The sequence below is a fragment of the Syngnathus acus genome, chromosome 21 (assembly GCF_901709675.1).
Source record: "Syngnathus acus chromosome 21, fSynAcu1.2, whole genome shotgun sequence".
NCBI classification, from domain to species: Eukaryota; Metazoa; Chordata; class Actinopteri; order Syngnathiformes; family Syngnathidae; genus Syngnathus; species Syngnathus acus.
The window spans coordinates 13,627,265-13,647,295 of NC_051105.1; the positions used below are offsets into that span (position 1 = coordinate 13,627,265).

General features: G+C 45.4%; 1 protein-coding gene across 1 annotated transcript in view; it reads right to left on the bottom strand.

Annotated features, from left to right (window-relative positions):
• The window catches only part of LOC119139693 (interferon alpha/beta receptor 1b-like), a 198,996-nt gene that overhangs the window by 155,531 nt on the left and 23,434 nt on the right, over positions 1–20,031 (bottom strand). Inside the window, exon 2 of the mRNA XM_037280628.1 lies at positions 3,494–3,608. Coding sequence (XP_037136523.1) covers positions 3,494–3,608 — 115 coding nt within the window. The remainder of the gene's footprint in view (positions 1–3,493; positions 3,609–20,031) is intronic.

The window sequence follows — 20,031 nt, forward strand, 5'->3', positions numbered from 1 at the left end:
AATACAACAAATTAAAATGATACGACCGGCATAAAAACAATGGTACTGTGGTGCCGAAGGAAAGGTTTAGGATTAGAGACGCAGGAGGTGCGTTGTTAAAGACTTCACTGAACATACACTCCTAAAACAAGGAATCGGAAGAACAATAATGATAGAGTTTTGCCCACTCGACCTTTTAAGCAAGAACCACACGTGAGACAGTTTGGCCGTTTTACGCTTGCAAGCAGAGAAAGCCATCAGCACCCTATGGGGTACAGAGGTGCTTGAAAGCAGTCTGACTTTCGCTTCTTGCAAGAGAATATTTATTGAGAGAAAGCAGGGTGGGGGTGAGAGTGAACAGATTTCGAGGTTCACCTCTGCAAACTGGTTAATCAGTGCAGAGTGTCTTCGCGCTTTGTTTTACAAGGTTGTGGAAAAAGATACTAGTGGAGCATTTTAGATAACTAATGAAGCAAGAATGTTTCCACATCATTTGGAAGATTTCAACAAATGAATGTGGAAAGTTTCAACGAGTCAAGGAAAGGTGGAATGTTTTAACAAAGTTAATGATTCCAGTCAACCCTCCAACATAATCATACGATCAAAATGATTTGTCAACTCGAACAAATAGCTGAAATACGTTAACACAAACACCATGTTCCTAACACACCCTTCAATCCTTAGTTTCAAGGGGGAATTTTGAATACGAACACCACTGTATAATATAATAATAAACGTGGATCTACTGTGTACTTTTATGCAACTTTACTAGCAGAGTCCTCACAAAATCACGCGAACAACACAACATGAGTAATGTTATCAGCATATCTCAGCAGTTGCAGGACTGCTTCGACAGGACTAACTGGGACATCTTCGAACACCGGGACTTGAACGTGTTCACAGACAGTGTTCTGTGTTATATCAAGCACTGCACAGACACTGTCACAGTGGACAAACCTATACGGATATAACCCAACCAGAAGCCCTGGATGACCCGGGAGGTCCTTCGGCTGCTGGAGGAGAGGGACACCGCCCTGTCACAGCCAGAGCCAACTTGAGGAGAGGCATCAGAGAGGCCCAGCTTGCCTACAAGAAGAGGATTGAGGATCACCTGGACAGCAACAACAGCAAGCAGGTGTGGCAGGGAGTCCAACATCTCACCAACTACAGAACCACCATCGGAGCTGCTGAAGGGGACGCCTCACTGGCAGAGGTCCTCAATATCTTCTTTGCCCGGTTCGAGTCCGAGCCACCTGAAGCGGCCACATCACATCCCACAGTCCGCAGCAGCTTCACCCTCACAGTGAAGGAGCACGAGGTGAGGCGCACGCTGCGGACCATCAACTCGAGGAAGGCTGCGGGTCCTGACGGCGTCACTGGGCGTGTCCTGAAGGACTGCGCAGATCAGCTGGCTGGAGTCTTCACAAAGATTTTCAACCAGTTCCACCGCCCCATCCTGTTTAAAATCCTCCACTATAGTCCCCCTGCCCAAGAAACGCCACATCACCAGCCTTAATGACTACCGGCCAGTCGCACTCACCCCGGTGGTGATGAAGTGCTTTGAAAAGCTGGTACGGGGTCACATCACAGCACTCCTGTTCAGAGGTTTTGACCCCCACCAGTTTGCCTACAGGGCGAATAGATCCACAGAGGACGCAGTAGCTACAGCCCTCCACGCTGCACTGTCCCACCTGGAGCAGCCGGGGAGCTACTATGTGCGGATGCTCTTCGTGGATTTTAGCTCTGCTTTTAACACCATCCTCCCCCACAGACTGGTGGACATACTGGGGGGCCTGGGACTTCCACATAATACTTGCAGGTGGATTAAGAGCTTCCTGACGGGTCGCAGCCAGAGGGTGAGAGTGGGCCGTCATACATCCACACCTCTCAGTCTTGGTACCGGCTCCCCACAGGGCTGCGTACTGAGCCCACTGCTTTACACGCTCTACACACATACATGCACCCCCGCCCACCGCAGCAACACCATCGTGAAATTTGCGGATGACACAACCGTGGTGGGGCTCATCTCAAAGGGGGATGAGTCTGCCTACAGGGACGAAGTGGTGCAGCTATCGGAGTGGTGCGGAGAGAACAATCTGCTCCTAAACACGGCTAAAACCCAAGAACTGGTCATTGATTTTAGGAGGAAAAATAAAACGGACATTCCACTAGTTATCATCAACGGGGTCTGTGTGGAGAGGGTGTCCTCCTTCCGCTACCTGGGAGTCCACATCGAGGAGGACTTCACCTGGGGCGTGAACACCTCTGAGATGCTTAAAAAGGCCCAGCAGAGACTCTACTTCCTAAGGGTGCTGAGGAGGCACAGCATTACACAAAGACTGCTGGTGTCCTTCTATCGCTGCTCCATAGAAAGCACTTTAACGTACTGTATATGTGTTTGGTACTCCAGCTGCACTGCTGCTCAGAGGAAAAAGCTCCAAGGGGTCATCAACACAGCACAGAAGATCATTGGCTGCCCTCTCCCCACACTGGAAGACTTACACAGAACCCGCTGTCTCAAAAAAACACAGAACATTCTGAAGGACACTTCCCACCCTGGCCACTCCCTTTTCGAACTGTTGCCATCAGGCAGACGCTACAGATCAATTAGGTCAAGGACTAGCAGATTCGCCAACAGTTTTTACCCTACAGCGGTAGTCACATTGAATGCCGCTAAAAGGAAATGATTATGTCTGTGTATGTTCTTCTGTGGGTTTTTAGCTTGTATTTTTTTTATCTTTTTATTCTATTTATTCTATTTTTTTTTTTTATTTCATGCACTGATCGGTTGGCACTTTTTAAATTTCGTTGTACATGTGTGACAATGACAATAAAGATCTATTCTATTCTGTTATGTTCAGAGAGAATCCGGTCCATTTTTCAAAACAAAAGATTGTTCAGACTCAGATAAATAAAACGGAAATAATGCAGGTGATTTAATCTTTCTTGTGTGGCCTGGTACCAAATTATTCATGGACCGTACCGGTCCAGGGGTTGGGGACCACTGCTTTAAATGACAGTTGGGACTTTTTAAACCAAGTACAATCCACTGTACAAAGTCAAGCGATCCAACCATTTTGAAAGAAAAGTAGCCTATGCATACATGAAGCATAACACTTATACACTTATAGTTTAGACCAGTGATTCTTAACCTGGGTTCAATCGAACCTTAGGGATTCGGTGAGTCGGTCTCAGGGGTTCAGTAGAGCCTCCACTGCGGATGTCCGAGCACACCTGATTTATTGTGTAAATTCGTGATGACGCATATCTCGCAAAGGAAAGAGCAGAAGTGACACTGATTTGCAGGTATGTAATTTGTTGTAAGTTCATGCATTATGTTGGTTTTGTTCTTTGAACAAGGTGATGTTCATGCACGGCTCATTTTGTGCACCAGTAAAAAACATCTATGTCGTGAATTTGAAAACAAATATTTTAACTGAAAAGGGGTTCGGTGAATGCGCATATGAAACTGGTAAGGTTAAGAACCACTGGTTTAGACACTCATACCACATACCTGCTGTACCTCACAGTGTAAGTGACAGTGCTCTCTTCTGAGGCAGAAGTCCACGTCACCTGCCAGTTATCAAACAGGACATCCTGTGGCAGAGCTGGCAGAGTTTCACTGAATACTGTGGAAGACGAAAAATGAAATGTGAGATTTACTAAAATAAACCACCAGATTCAATCCAAAAGGCTCATTTTCAGACTGGAGACCTCAAGTCATTGGGAGGACAGTAGAGCAGTGGATTATGACCAGATTGGACCAGCATGTTGTGTTCGAACATTTTCTGATATTGCTTTTTAATGCTGCTGTCAGACTACACAAATGTAGCCCGATAATGAGCCGACTGACGTGTCTTGACGTGTCGTAGCTCGTGTGGATGGCTAACGACCACTACGACAAAAGTCTGGCATGTCAGAATTTTTATTATGAGTTGACATACTATACAACTATATACTATACAACCCATATTGAAATGTCTTGACGTGTCATAGCTCGTGTAGTTTTATTATTAGCCGACAGACGTGTCGCCGATATTGAGTTGTCTTGACGTGTCGTAGCTCGTGTGGATGGCTGGTGTCTGGGATGGCTAACGACCACTACGACAAAAGCCTGGCATGTCAGAATTTTTATTATGAGTTGACATACTATACAACTATATACTATACACAGGGACCATCATCATCATCATCGGTTTAAAGTCCGCTTTCCAGGCGCCGCTGGGTTGGACTGGGTTCTCGATATGGCCTTCTTCCACCGGGAAAGGTCCATTGCCATCTCGTGGTTGATGCCGAGTGCCTTCATGTCGGCTGCCACGGTCATCTGCCAGGTCTTTTTAGGTCGGCCACTGGGTCTTGTTCCCTCTACGTTATACAACATAACTTTCTTCACCCAGTCGTTCTCGTCCTTCCTCACTACATGTCCGTACCATCGCAGTCTGCCTCTCCTCACCACAGGGATGAGAATGGCAAATGTGAAAAAACACTGAAAAGTAGCCAGGGGTCTGGGGGACTGACCGGGGGTCTGGGGGGTCCGATGATATATATATATATCATTGAAGATTTATTCTTTAACGATATCATGACAATAGCGTAACATTAGCTTACATGTAACATCATGTTACTTTCTAAACCCACATGCTCGTAAAAGTAAAAGAGTACCTTTGTGGTTTTTTGTTTTGAAGTGCTCCTTAATGTTCCTAGTGCCGCGACCTCCATAGCTGATCATATCTTGACAGAAAATACACAAAACCTTCCCCGGGATATCTACTTTACGGATATGTTCCATCAGGCACGTGGTTAGGGACTGTGTTCCGAGTTGTAGAATGACGCTGCTCTCGAGTCATGCCCATCTGAAGCAGTTCTTGATCCCGTTCGGCTTGTCTATTTCCCTGGCACGATCCTCATGCTGGCGAAAACTTTTGCTGAGTAGGCCCTAGATCAGGGGTGGGCAAACATTTTGATTTGCGGCCGAATTGGGTTCTAAAGTTTGACCGGGGGGCCGAACCAGGAGCAGATGGATGTAGTGTTTGGGTGAAGTAGTAGAAATAACATGTAACGGTTATTGCATAAAAGGTTTCTACTTTTAGTAGGTAGTAAAGCATTGATATTCAAAAAAAGCTTTTTGAAAACCAATGCATTTATATTAACAGCATTAAAAAAATATTTCACCAAAAAACTGCTATCAGTGATTCTCATTAAATACGACACTGGTATTATGAATAATAGTTTCCATCACTTCAGCGCCTGCAGGTCAGATTTATGAAATATGATCATCTAATGAGGTGAAATCACATCAAACGGCAAACATTCTGACCAAATACATCATCTTGAAGAATCAGTGAAAGAATACATCTAAATAAAGTAATAGAAATCAATAGTATTGTTGGTCTCCCTTTTTTGCTAGTGCATCATGGTCTGGAGTAAAATTTGTCGTGGTAAAACTTAGGATAGAGCCGAGGTGTCGGTCCGTTAAGCTAGATCTGTGACGGGCTTTGTTGACGTTCATCTGGCTGAACGTCTGCTCACACACGTAGGTCGAGCCAAATTGTCCACTCTTTTTTAACATTCGTCACTGTGTCCACCTTTCTTTTCCTTGGGCCACTCATTTTAATGGAAGGATTCCAGGGGAAGGTTTGTGGGTAGCATTAGTGTAAAACTGTGTGTGAAAGCTCAGCGCGCGAATTACGAGAATGCTGACGTCACAGCCCACACTCGAAATTCGGCACTGATGGAAATAGAGCGCGGAGTGCGCCGGCTCTGTACTACTTAGTACATACACGCACTTGTGAGTGTGCACCGAGCTTTCTGACACGGCTTCCAGGAGTAAATGCGTGGGCGGGCGCTACTGGGGAAACATAGTACCGTAATTTTCGGACTATAAGTCGCTCCGGAGTATAAGTCGCACCAGCCATAAAATGCCCAAAAATGTGAAAAAAAACATATATAAGTCGCTCCGGAGTATAAATCGCATTTTGGGGGGCAATTTATTCGACAAAATCCAACACAAAGAACAGACATGAACGAGCAACAACAGGCTAAACGATACGGTATGCTAACGTGACAAACACAAACGAGGAGCTGAGAACGGGCCTGACGTAACATTCAGTTATTTAAAAAAAACTATTACATAAATAACACGTTTATAAAACCATCTGTGTCACTCCAATTCATTAAATCCATCGATCGTCCTTTGTCAACAATGCCGTGTGCCGCGCCGCAGTTCAAATTATTCCACAGGCCCATACAACGATATATAAACTATATTTTAAATAACTATCACATAAACAACAATATTATCAAACCATTTGTGTCACTCCAAATCATTAAATCCATCGATCAAATTTCTCGTCCTTTATGTCATCCTGGTGACAGAGGACATGTCCAGAGGATATGGCGCTTTAAAGTGTTAATTACTTTATTTGATTTTTTCTCACTATTTTTCATGTTTTGAATATGTTCAAGATAAAGATATCAAAGCATGTGAAGTGATCAACTATACTAAAAATAACATGTGAAGGGGTCAACTATACTTGTAAGTAAGTGATGTGTTAATGATCAAGTAAAGATTTGTGAAAAAAAACATATATAAGTCGCTCCTGAGTATAAGTCGCCCCCCCCCACCCAAACTATGAAAAAACCGCGACTTATAGTCCGGAAATTACGGTAATTGCAGGGACAATGACCCAAAAAAAAAGTTTAATACAATTTATTCAGGTTTGGCGGGCCGGATTAAACGGCCCCGTGGGCCGCATGTGGCCCGCGGGCCGTAGTTTGCCAATATCTGCCCTAGATCTATCTGACTAAATAACTCGTCTACAAGTGATAAAAACCTAATCGCAAATTCACATTGTGGTGGTGTAAAAACACTAGTTCTCCGCGGAAGTTAACAAGTGGAAATGATGTTACAAAAGTAGTGCCAAAATGCTGCCGAAAATAAGGCGGATGTTGTCGCATCACTGCTGCCAGTGCTTTACAGAGGCAAGCCGATTTCAGTACTCACAATTTTGCCTTGAGATGTGCCAAAAGATGCCGTCGCGGCGGGTGGGCAACGTTAGCCTCGGGGACTCGCGAGCATTCGCCCACCCGCCGCGACGGCATCTTTTGGCACATCTCAAGGCAAAATTGTGAGTACTGAAATCGGCTTGCCTCTGTAAAGCACTGGCAGCAGTGATGCGACAACATCCGCTTCCATACCCCCCATATATATTTAAAAAAAAAAATCGCAACAGATTTACACGATTCACGAAAATGATACTTTTGACGGAAAAAAAACACGGAAATCCGCGGAGCCGCGGAAAATTCTCATCCCTGAATACAACCCATATTGAGTTGTCTTGACGTGTCATAGCTGGTGTAGTTTTATTATTAACTGACAGACGTGTCGCCGATATTGAGTTGTCTTGACGTGTTGTATCTCGTGTGGATGGCTGGTGTCTGGGATGGCTAACAAAAGTCTGGCATGTCAGAATTTCCATTTGTTTTGCCGCAGAGTGACATAAACTACGACATCCTTCAAGTGGTTCGTGGGCATTGACCAATAGGAATACAGTCCGCTCCTACTTATGACGAGAGATTGAACATGGCGCACAAACAAAATGGCATAAAAAAGAACGGACTAATCTGATCTCAAGCGGGCCACGATATGAAGGAAAGATCTGAGGAACTGTGCCTGAAATGTCCTCAGCTAATAGCTGATTAGCAAACGTGGTAGTATTAAATAAATTTGTGGCGTCAAGTTATTTTGGGAGAATGCCGTCTTTTTCCGTGCATAATGCGCAAAATTTAATTAATTTATTGTCCTAAAATCTGGGGTGCGCATTATGCATGGGTACAACAATTTTTGAAGAAAATCTCCCTCGAAATAAAACTTGAAATGACACCTTTCTTCTTGTTTGTTGTCAATCGCGCATCACATTCAGCCATCCTGCCCAACACACTTAGTCAGTAAAATTCATAATTGACGACACATCGTTTGATGCGATGGTGCAATCCTTGATGGTGTGTTATTGTCAAATATTGTTTGTTTTTTAATCTCCATCGCAGACCGGATATCATATGGAGGCAGTATCACTGCGCATGCGCACTATGGATCCGATGCGCAGAACGGATGCGCAAGACACGTCAGCTATATAAAGAGCGAGAGTTCAGTTCTCTACCTATTAGTTTCAATTCACAGTTTAATTAGCAGTTTCATCAAGATGGTTAAGAGAGCAAGTTATAGTATAGCATTTCAAAAGAAAGTCATTGAAGTGGCAGAAAAATTAGGCAAAAGGGCAGCTGCATACGAACACAATGCTCTCGTATCAGACGCTTGCTCGATCACCTGCTCGTTTGCTGTCACAATGTACCCTACACAAATCCGAAACATTTCTTCGCTATCGAGTTTGCTGCCGCATGCGCAGTGATACTGTTGTTCCCAAAGATGATCTTTTTTCTGAAATAATTTTACGTTTACGGACTTAAGTAAGAGTCAAAATTTGGGTGCGTATTATACATGGGTACAGGCTTTTTTCCAGCATCGACATGCCATTTTTAGGGTGCGTATTATGCACGGAAAAAGACGGTAGACAGTCTCTAGTGCAGGGGTCACCAACTCCGGTCCTCAAGGGCGCCAATCCAGCCTGTTTTAGGCGCAGCCCTACAACAACACACCTGATTCAAATAATCAGGATCGCTATCAGCCTTAATAGAGCTTGCTGATGAGCTGATCATTTGAATCAGGTGTGTTGTTGTAGGGCTGCACCTAAAACAGGCTGGATTGGCGCCCTTGAGGACCGGAGTTGGTGATCCCTGCTCTAGTGCCTGTTTAAGGTCTCGATACGGGTTGAATGCGTAAAGGTTTTTTTCAATGTATTAGTACCCTCTGTTGGTGAACGTTAGAAACTATAGTCATTTGCTGATGGACTATTTTCATGGTAGTATGTCTCTTTCTCTCATTGCCTTTTCTGAGTCGTAGAGAAAAGCACACATGCACGTAAAGCCTCAGTTGACATGACTGACAGGTGCTTGTCCTGCTCGACCTGCGCCGATCGAGTGAATGTTGTCGGAAGCACACGACGATTGGACGGCGTCTGGTTGGTGACTGGCGTGTAGTGTGACATATCCCAAGGTCAGGTCTGACAGCGCGACTGTCGTGAACAACAAAAAAGTTGCGTAGTCTGACAAAGGGCATAATTAAATACAATTACGAATTATAGGAAGAACGAAGATTGCACCAAGCAACCTTAAAACACAACGTGGTCAGGGTTTACCCCAGAAAACTTGCTAAGACTGGTGATAGAGAAGCTAACTTGGCTTCATCAAAGATATTTAGGGTGCGTTCGGACATTCACTCTGACATCCGTGCATTACTCAAGCAAGTGTGTTCAGAAAGGTAGAGTACGCTCTGCTCTTATTAATGTATGAACACAACCAGCACTGGTGCACCGTGTCCCCAGTGGGAGCGCCTACGGTGCGCACTGGCACTCCATTTATGGTCCGTGCTCGGGGCAAATTATCCAATGTACCTTTCATTTTTCGTCAGTGTACTGTATTTATTTTGATTAATCATCGTAAATGATAGTTTGATTTTTGATGGGTTAAATGCCACTGATACACTGATGTTAGAACAATAATAAGTGTACATACAACAACAATAAGTGTACAAAATGCTATGCTCATCTGCTTCGATGACGCGAGCTCGCTGACCTGCTCGTCAGCTTGCCTCATCGTTCTGCTTTGCCATCATTTCAGCCCTCCTTGTCTCGTTTAAACTTTGTGTGAGCCCGTGTTGCATTTGGTTGTGCTGCCTTGTTCATGACAAAAGGAAGTGCAAATTAGACATGCTGTCGATTCTGCTGACGCAAACGAAGTGAAAGAGTGGATACGTGGCGCGACTGCGAGAGGCTGAGATAAAGCGTGGTTAAAACTGCTCTTACAGTTCTAAGCCAATCAGCGGCAAGGATACAGCTTGTTGCGTGTTGTGTGAAATGTCCGTCGTTGAGCAAGCAAAACAAAGATGTGCAGTAACAGTTGGTTCTTTATTGGCAAGATCTTGGGTTGTTTAATGGCAGCCAGTACACGAGGCACGGCAGCAGATGAAACAACAACCACCATTTTCCAGGTCATAAGCTTTTATACTGTCCGGAAAAGGCGAAAAGCATCACCTGACCATTTGGTATCTATGTGTATTGGAGACTCACCGCCCTACGTACGTGTGTGTGTGTGTGTGTGTGTGTGTGTGTGTGTGTGTGTGTGTGTGTGTGTGTGTGTGTGTGTGTGTGTGTGTGTGTGTGTGCGTATGTGTGCGAGTGTGTGTGTGTGTGCGTGCGTGCGTGTTGCTTGGTACACCTGTTAGAACATTACAACATTAAATAATAGTTTCAAACAATTCAGGGCTGTGGACTCGGACTCGGGGACTCGGACTCGTCGGACTCGGTCATTTTTGCCGGACTCGGACTCGGTGCTGATTTTGACCGAGTCCACCGAGTCCGACAATAAAAAAAATACGTTAAATTTTATTTTCATCATGCTGCTGAGAATGCGCGTAGGAATACTGTCCACAGCCCTGCTTGCTTGTTATGAAGACAAATTTAGTTGTTGCGTGCGCGCCCGCGCCTGCCTGCCTGCGTGCGTGCACGTACAAGACCCACAATGCCCCGCGCGCAGCCAAGATGGAAGAACCCGGGAGCAGCGAGAGAACAATGTTTTGCCTCTAGATTTGGGGGGGAAACGGAGCGTAAGTTACGATCAATGTGGCCACGTTGCGTTGCACTTAGGCTAATGTTTACATTATGTACCAATGTCAAGGACGATTATGTCACCCAGCTTATATCATTGATGTGTTTCGATAGTTGTGGCGTCGTCACTAATTATTTGTGTTTAGATAAATGTCTGAGCTATAATGGTGTAATTAATGATTAAAACTTGAAAGTATCTGTTTATTGTATTCGTTTATATGTTTAATAAAGACAAAGCCATCACAAAACTGTTGTAATTATTTAGATTTTGATCTAAATTAGCCTTGAATAAAGACTAAGCAGTCACATGAATTAACAGAAAAAATGGACAGCCGGACTCGGACTCGTGGTCAAGAGGCCGGACTCGGACTCGGTGCAAAAATCCGACCGAGTCCACAGCCCTGCTTAGTATAAATGACATACAGAAAATAATGTATAAATAATATAAATATGATACGTGTGTGCGCGCGTGTGTGTGTGTGTGTGTGTGTGTGTGTGTGTGTGTGTGTGTGTGTGTGTGTGCGTTCGTGCGTGTTGCTTGGTGTTAGGGTTTGCAGAATATCTTCATCGTATGATTATGTTGGAATGTAACCTGTAATAATTTACCTAGCTTGTCCTGTCTTAACAAAAGTAGTAGACCAAAGTGCTAAGATCTTTTCACCTGATTGACTAGCTGCAGAGGAAGCAATCAAAGTTGCTTTGTTTACACAAAGTCGTAAAAGGCCCCCTGCTATGCTTTGATCGGCAGGGAAGCGGCTTCACCCCATCCTGTGTTCCCACACTCCCACTTTCAACCCCACTCTGTTTCTCTCAATAAATATGCACCTGATGAGGCCTGAGTCAGACTTCATTTGACCATCGCTGTAAGCACAGCGACGAGTGAACTCTCCACCTGCAGGTGTCTGAAACGACTAACTTGTCTCCAGTGTGGTTCTTGCAAAATAAGTTAGAGTGAGCACTACCCTAACACTTGGTACACCTGTACCGATTCTTTTCTTTTCGAAAACCTAACATAACTCACTGAGGCAGAGGAACAGACAGACCAACTCGCAGAGACGAACAGAAACTAACAGAAACAGAGAGCAACATGAACAGAGAGACAAAGACATACAACAATCCGACATGGGAGTGACATGCAGACGAGCTTTAAATACACGACAGGTAACGAGAGGCAGGTGAAGGTGACGCTGGGGTGGGCCCGATGGCGGCCACGGGTCTGGCGCCGCTGGGACGAGGTCCAACGGCGGCAGCGGGGCCGATGGCGCTGGGACGAGCTCCATTGATGGACATGGAACCGGTGTCGCGGACGGGAGCTGGTGGCGGAGGTCCAAGTGTTGGTCGCTGTGATGGTCGGATTGTTCTGCTATCTGAGCTTCATCCATGCAACTTTCTGTGACCACATCAAAGAGCCGCCAGTCGGGTACTCCCTCACTACCCACAGCTCGTCACAAACCAGGTAACTGTCCAGGTAGTTGACGATATTGGGGTTCTTGTTTTCCCTCATGACCAGGATCTCATTGATGATGAGTTCTTTCTTAAGCTGCTGTTGCAGATTCATCTGCTTGATGAACTTTTGTCCAGTGGCGTACCGGATGCGCCTTTTCCAATCTTCTCAAAGCGAGTGTATTTGTTCTCAGGGTCTCCGACACTCACAATGATCCTGAGCTTTGTCAAGGGGCATTAACCCCCCTACAGACCCTTCTCACCCAGGTCCCAGTCTGTTCGAACTACTTCCCTCCGGACAACGTTACAGAGCGCTGTACGCCAAAACCAGCAGACAGACAAAGCTTCTTCCCCCAGGCTGTCATTCTGATGAACTCACACCACTCATAGAGTCTCAGAGACATCACTGGGAAATAACATCCTGCTCTTGCCACTTAAATGTTGTTAGTCACCTGAATGTTGTCACTCACTTAAATGTTGTACAGAGGCTGAGATCAACCAGAGTCGAATTCCTTGTTTGGCATGCACAAACTTGGCCAATAAAAACTGATTGACTGGAAGTTCAGATGGTGCGTAATTGGGTATTGGATTTGGCCCAAGAAAATTCGCAATCCTAAAACATGTAGTGATTCCAAATTTCACCAGGAGATGGTGTTAAAGCTTGACATAGGGGTAACCTGATGGGAACTAATAAATCTAATAAATTAAATTGTTAGCAATTGGAAGGACATGACCTGTTCAAACACATAGCAACACACAACTTTGGAATATGATTTTGCCTGGCTACAATACTCTGTAACGGCTTAAGCATTATCATCACATGGTAACGTAGGGGTGCCCACAACCATAGGTTGGTTATGGTCGTGTGAGTTAAGAATTATTGTTAGACAATGTTGTTATGATGTTTAATCAGTATGACCATTGTTTCTACATTAATGAACGTTGGTGTACTGATGTCACGGTGTTGAAAGAGTTTTGCAGCCCTCTCCTAGAAACACTTTTCATAAACTGCCGGCCGTTCTATTCACCACGGGAGTTCTCCTCGGTCGTCATGGCGGCTGTTTACATTCCACCACACGCACGTGCGAGTGAAGCCACGCAGATGCTCGCTGACCAGGTAACAGACATGGAGAAACTTCTACCAAATTCATTAATCATTGTTCTGGGTGATCTCAACAGGGCGAACCTCGCACACGAACTCCCCAGATACAGACAGCACGTAACGTGTCCCACCAGAGGGGCACAGACTCTGGACCACTGCTACACCGTGATCAAGGATGCATACCACTCTGCGACTCGTGCAGCTTTAGGACTCTCGGACCACTGTCTAGTTCATCTGATCCCGGCCTACAGGCAGAAACTAAAAACTTCTAAGCCTGTGGTGAGGACTGTGAGGAAGTGGACAGTGGAGTCAAGGCAGGACCTCCAAGCCTGCTTTGACTGCACCGATTGGGGAGTTTTCGAAGCTGCAACTTCAGACTTGCATGAACTCACTGACACTGTCACATCATACATCAGTTTTTGTGAGGATCTGTGTGTGCAGACTAAGACCTTCTGCACATACAACAACGACAAACCTTGGTTTACACCGAACCTCAGGAGGCTGCGCAAAGTCAAGGAGGAGGCCTACAGGAGCGGCGACCGCGACCTGTTCAGGCAGACCAGAAACACACTGAACCGAGAGGTCAGGAAAGCCAGGAGGTGTTACGGGGAGAACCTGAAGAGACACCTCTCTGCCAATCCTGATCCCTCAACAGTGTGGAAAGGTCTGCAGAGCATCACGGGCTACAAGAAACGAACCCCCCGTCCTGTGGAGAGCCCAAGGCTTGCTAACCAGCTAAACGAGTTCTACTGCAGGTTTGATCGGTCCTCCCACACAACGGGACTTCCTGCAGCACAATCTACATCCTCACCTCTCCCCACAACTGCCCTGTCCACACCTCTATCATCGTTGTCACCCACTCTCTCTCTTGCAGAGGCCGCGCCCGCACTCCAGATCCGCGAGGAGGAAGTGCGCCAGATGTTCCGGAGACAAAAGACCAGGAAGGCACCGGGCCCAGACGGCGTGTCACCTTCCTGCTTGAAAGTCTGCGCTGAGCAGCTGGCGCCCACCTTTGCACGGATCTTCAACCGTTCTCTGGAGCTGTGTGAGGTGCTCTCGTGCTTCAAGAGCTCCACCATCGTTCCAGTGGCCAAGAAGCCCGCCATCACAGGTTTGAATGACTATAGACCTGTCGCACTGACATCTGTGGTCATGGAATCTTTCGAGAGGTTAGTGCTGAACCACCTGAAGGAGGTCACGGGCCCCCTGCTTGACCCCCTCCAGTTTGCCTACCGGGCAAACAGGTCGGTGGATGATGCGGTCAACATGGGACTGCACTACATCCTGCACCACCTGGACACCCCAGGAACGTACGCCAGGATCCTGTTCGTGGACTTCAGCTCGGCGTTCAACACCATCGCTCCTGACATCCTCCAACAGAAGCTCATCCAGCTTGCGGTGCCTGCCTCCACCTGTCAGTGGATCACCAGCTTCCTGACCAACAGGAGACAGCGTGTGAGGCTGGGGGGCATCACATCTGACACCCGGACCACCAATACTGGAGCCCCTCAGGGGTGCGTCCTCTCCCCACTGCTCTTCTCTCTCTACACCAATGATTTCTCCTCAGGTGACTCTCCTGTGAAGCTCCTGAAGTATGCAGACGACACCACTCTCATCGGACTGATCCAGGACGGTGATGAGACTGCGTACAGACAGGAGGTGGAGCGGCTGGTCCACTGGTGCAGCCAAAACCATCTGGAGCTGAACCCGCTCAAGACCGTGGAGATGACAGTGGATTTCAGGCGAGACCCTTCACCACTTTTACCCCTCACTATCCGCAGTAATACTATTCTCTCCACAGACACCTTCAAGTTCCTGGGAACCACAATCTCTCGGGACCTGAAATGGACCGGCCACATAGACTCTGTCCGGAAGAAGGCCCAGCAGAGGCTGTACTTCCTGAGACAGCTCAAGAAGTTCAACCTGCCGCGAGAGCTTCTGAAGACCTTCTACACTGCCATCATCCAGTCTGTCCTCTGCACCTCCATCACTGTCTGGTTTGGATCGGCCTCCAAACAAGACAAGCACAGACTGCAACGGACAATCAGGACTGCAGAAAAGATCATTGGAATCAACCTCCCATCTATCCAAGACTTGTACCTGTCCAGGACCAGGAAACGTGCAAGGAACATCTCTACAGACCCTTCTCACCCAGGTTGCAGTCTGTTTGAACTACTCCCCTCCGGACGGCGTTACAGAGCTCGGTACGCCAAAACCAGCAGACACAGAGACAGCTTCTTCCCCCGGGCTGTTGCTCTGATGAACTCACACCACTCTTAGAGTCTCAGAGTCATTACTGTGCAATAACATCCTGCTCTCCACACCTTTTTTGAATTTGTCTACACTGTTTGTACTATGTGTCCTCTCTGCATCCATTGCAGCCTGGTCATCCTGGAAGAGGGACCTTCCCATCTGTGGTCTCTTCTCAAGGTTTCTCATTTCCCCTAGCTGGAGTTTTGAGTTTTTCCTTGCCCTTTTGGGAGCTTAAGATCAGGGGATGTTTGAGAATATTTGCCATTTTTCATGTCCTGAGTGTTGTTAGTCACCTAAATGTTGAACAGAGGGTGTGATTTACCGAAGTCAAATTCCTTGTTTGGCACGCTCAAACATGGCGAATAAAAAACTCTTGAATCTTGAATTGTCAATCGTGCACTTATCTGATGTAAGTGGCCGGCTCTCCGTTTAAAGGGTAAAATTCTGTACTTTAGTCCCTCTGTAGTAACGGAGTATGTAGGGGAGACGAGAATTGATTTAAGCCGGTACGGAAAGAAGATTTGTTCCGAGTCTAACCGCTGTTCAGGTAACTAATCTATTGTTAGATGAATTCCCTCATTTCCAGACGCCAGTCCCTTTTAAAGCAAAAATGATCCCGGTGTTGAGTAATTCCTTTTCGAGACCCGGGATCAAATTGATCGCGGCCGTTTCAGCGGCTCTTCTTTCCTATAATGAGTGGGGCTTTTGTTAACAGTTCTTCGGAATAGATTTAGCTGTCTTTGTTAAGACCGCAGGAACTCGTTTATTTACACTAGCGTGCACCCACACTTGCTGAGCTCAAGTTAACGGTTTCGAACCACTCCCTTCTGACACTCCCTGATGTCAAGGATTAAAGGTGTCTTCATTTAAAAAAGAACTGAACGGTTTACAGTATGACTATGATAGAGAAACAAAAGAGATTTAAAGCATAAAAGATCAAAATAATTGTTGCGGCGACCTGGGAGGTGCGCACCTGTCTGTATGTGCATGTGACCACAAGGGGTCACTGCAGGTGTACGACGTGAACGCGCAGCACGCAGTGGAGCTCCTCAGAGTGCCTCAACAGCTGAGCGCAATTTATCCTGATTGGGAGCACGCACACACCAGGGTTCATAAGCAGCAAACAGCACAATCCTTTTGTCCAGTGAGCAGCAAATTCGATAGCGGAGAAATGTTTCGGATTTGTATAGGGTACATTGTGACAGCAAACGAGCAGGTGATCGAGCAAGCGTCTGATACGAGAGCATTGTGTTCGTATGGAGCGTGTTTGAAGTGAACAGCAGAGAAGAAAGGAACAAGGCAAAGTGTTGTGAAATAAAATGCTACCTGTGATACGCATTTAGGTAGAGAACTGAACTCTCGCTCTTTATGTAGCTGACGTGTCTTGCGCATCCGTTCTGCGCATCTGTAATGGCGGCCTCCGTATGATATCCGGTTTGCGATGGAGATTAAAAAACAAACAATATTTGACAATAACACACCATCAAGGATTGCACCATCGCATCAAACAATGTGTCGTCAATTATGAATTTTACTAAGTGTGTTGGGCAGGATGGCTGAATGCGATGCGCGATTGACAACTCTCGCTCTTTATATAGCTGACGTGTCTTGCGCATCCGTTCTGCGCATCTGTCATGGCGGCCTCCGTATGATATCCGGTTTGCGATGGAGATTAAAAAACAAACAATATTTGACAATAACACACCATCAAGGATTGCACCATCGCATCAAACGATGTGTCGTCAATTATGAATTTTACTGACTAAGTGTGTTGGGCAGGATGGCTGAATGCGATGCGCGATTGACAACAAACATAGGTAGAGAACTGAACTCTCGCTCTTTATATAGCTGACGTGTCTTGCGCATCCGTTCTGCGCATACTGTCATGGCGGCCTCCGTATGATATCCGGTCTGCGATGGAGATTAAAAAACAAACAATATTTGACAATAACACACCATCAAGGATTGCACCATCGCATCAAACGATGTGTCGTCAATTATGAATTTTACTGACTAAGTGTGTTGGGCAGGATGGCTGAATGCGATGCGCGATTGACAACAAACAAGAAGAAAGGTGATTCCAAGTTTTATTTCGAGGGAGATTTTCTTCAAAAATTGTTGTAACCATGTATAATGCGCACCCCAGATTTTACGACAATAAATTAGTTAAATTTTGCGCATTATACATGGAAAAAGACGGTAAGTCCAATTTGAAGATAGTATAAATTCATCCTAAGAGACCTTGGGTTAATCTCAGAAAGGATGAAAACTATATTTTTCTAATTGGCGTCCTCGACCCACGGGCAGAAGCCCGCGAGAGAGAGAGCGCTGCTCTTTGTCCGAACGAACCTTTTATACCAGTTCAGTTCGTGGGTACTATGCCTGCTTGGTCACGTACCAGTTTTTTTTCCATGATGTCATACATTGGCCTCAGATGACCCAAATGCTTCCAGAATAGACTGCACCTGCATCTTGGCCGGTCTCAACCGGATTCAACCAGATGACGGGACCATGTTCTCAGGGATGTAACAAATTTCTCAGGGATGCTTCATCCTGTTTCCCACTTCCAAATCTTGTCAACTGTCCGTCAACATGTGTCAACGTGACATTTGCAATCGCTTTCTCTGACTTGTGTTCCGTCAAACAGCATCTTGTTTAGGCCTCAACTGGATGAACGTGACCTCGGGTCACGCTCATGTGTGGGATCTCAGTCTTCCACCACTTAGTATCACCATTAACCCTTTCCGCCTCCTTGTCTTCGCTCACATTTATACATTCATGTGTAAATGGAACATCAATATTACATACATGTTTGATACTGATTAAACATCGTAACAATAACATACTTTCACAATAATCAATTTAACACATAATCATAACGATGATCGTGGATTCTCTTAGTTAGCAGATTACAACACTCAAGCAGCTGCAAAACGTATTTTGACAAGCTGGTGACCTCTAGGTCAAGCTCAAGTGTGGGAATGCAGTCTTCCACCCACGGTATCACTTGTCCTTACTCAGCTCTTAATACATTCATGTGTAAATGAAACATCAGTGCTATGATGCTGCTCAAAATGTTACTAACTATACAATATTGCAAAGCAGAATAAAATAAAGTATATTGCAGCTTACTCTAACCGTGATTAACATGTCTCATTCTCATCCCTAACGATGAGCATGGGCTTCTCTAGTTAGCAAATTAAAATATTAAAGCAGTTTTTAAAAGTATATTATAGCAAAACAAAATAATATAACATAATCCAAAATTGTGTGTTGCTGTGCTTCAGAACAAGGCTTCATCTAATCGATGATTTTTTACTATGTTAGGTCAATCTGACTTTGGCACTATCTTCTGGTGAAATTTGGAACGGGAATGGAGGTTTACTGGCTCAACCAACAAATTCCCCAATTTAACAATAGTTAATTTTGAAGAACTAACTTTTAAGTAACCCCTACTCAGGCCCCCTTCTTCAGGTCTTCCATGTCAAGCTTTGAAATTTGGAATTTCATCTTAGCCAATTCGTCTGGGCCAAATCTAAAACACACTCACGCACCATCTTTTACCATCCTATCCACCATGTAACTCGACACCATTCAACAGCAATGATTTAGCAAACGTTTCAATGCATTCTGTTTAATCAAGAGATGTGATGTGAAAACAATGATTGACCAATGATTTACAAATATGCATGATTGAAGTTTTATTCTTATATTGTATGTGCTCAACATGGAAACGTGTTTTCTGAGGACTTAAAAAGGAATAAGGGGCACAAAAGTTGTTTGCCATATTGGTGGTGAAAGGTTGGGAAGAAAAACGAGCAAAACAGGAAACAGCTGCGTCCTATAGGACAAACCAGTCTTGCGCAATGTTGCGCAATGGTTACTGTTTTGAGCAAGGTTGCCAAGGCAACCAGTGGTTCCCAGCAAGCATAGAGGAAGTGGGATGAGGTCATGCATTCTGAGCATACCAAGAATGCCATGCATTCCATGGATGCCATGCATACCAGGCATTCCACACATACCAACGAGGTCAGGCATTCTTAGCATACCAGGCATTCCACACATACCAATGAGGTCATGCATTCCTAGCATACCAGGCATTCCACACATACCAATGAGGTCATGCATTCTTCTCACTACGATGAGGTAATGCCAGTAGAGCCGACAAGCCTATAAAAGCTTGTTTTCGGACGAGAAAAGGGCTCTCCCTCATCAGTGGGTACTGCGTGCTGCCCGCGAGCCCAGAACGCCTTTAGACGAAGATAGATTTTTCATTCTTTTTGACCAAACTCTACCAAGATGAATTTCTAGAGTCTTCGAATTGGACTTTGTCAAATTTTAAGGTTACAGATATGCTAGGAGAAGGGGACCTCGGGGCTGCAGAAAGGGAAATGCCATTTTTAAGGCGTTGTCCCCCTCCTCAAGGCCAGCCTATCTTTTTAAACAAAATTCGGATTTTTGGAATAAGGAAAACTGATCAACCAACTTTAATTCCACCAAAAAGGCATACAACTTGTGTCTGCCTTACCCTGT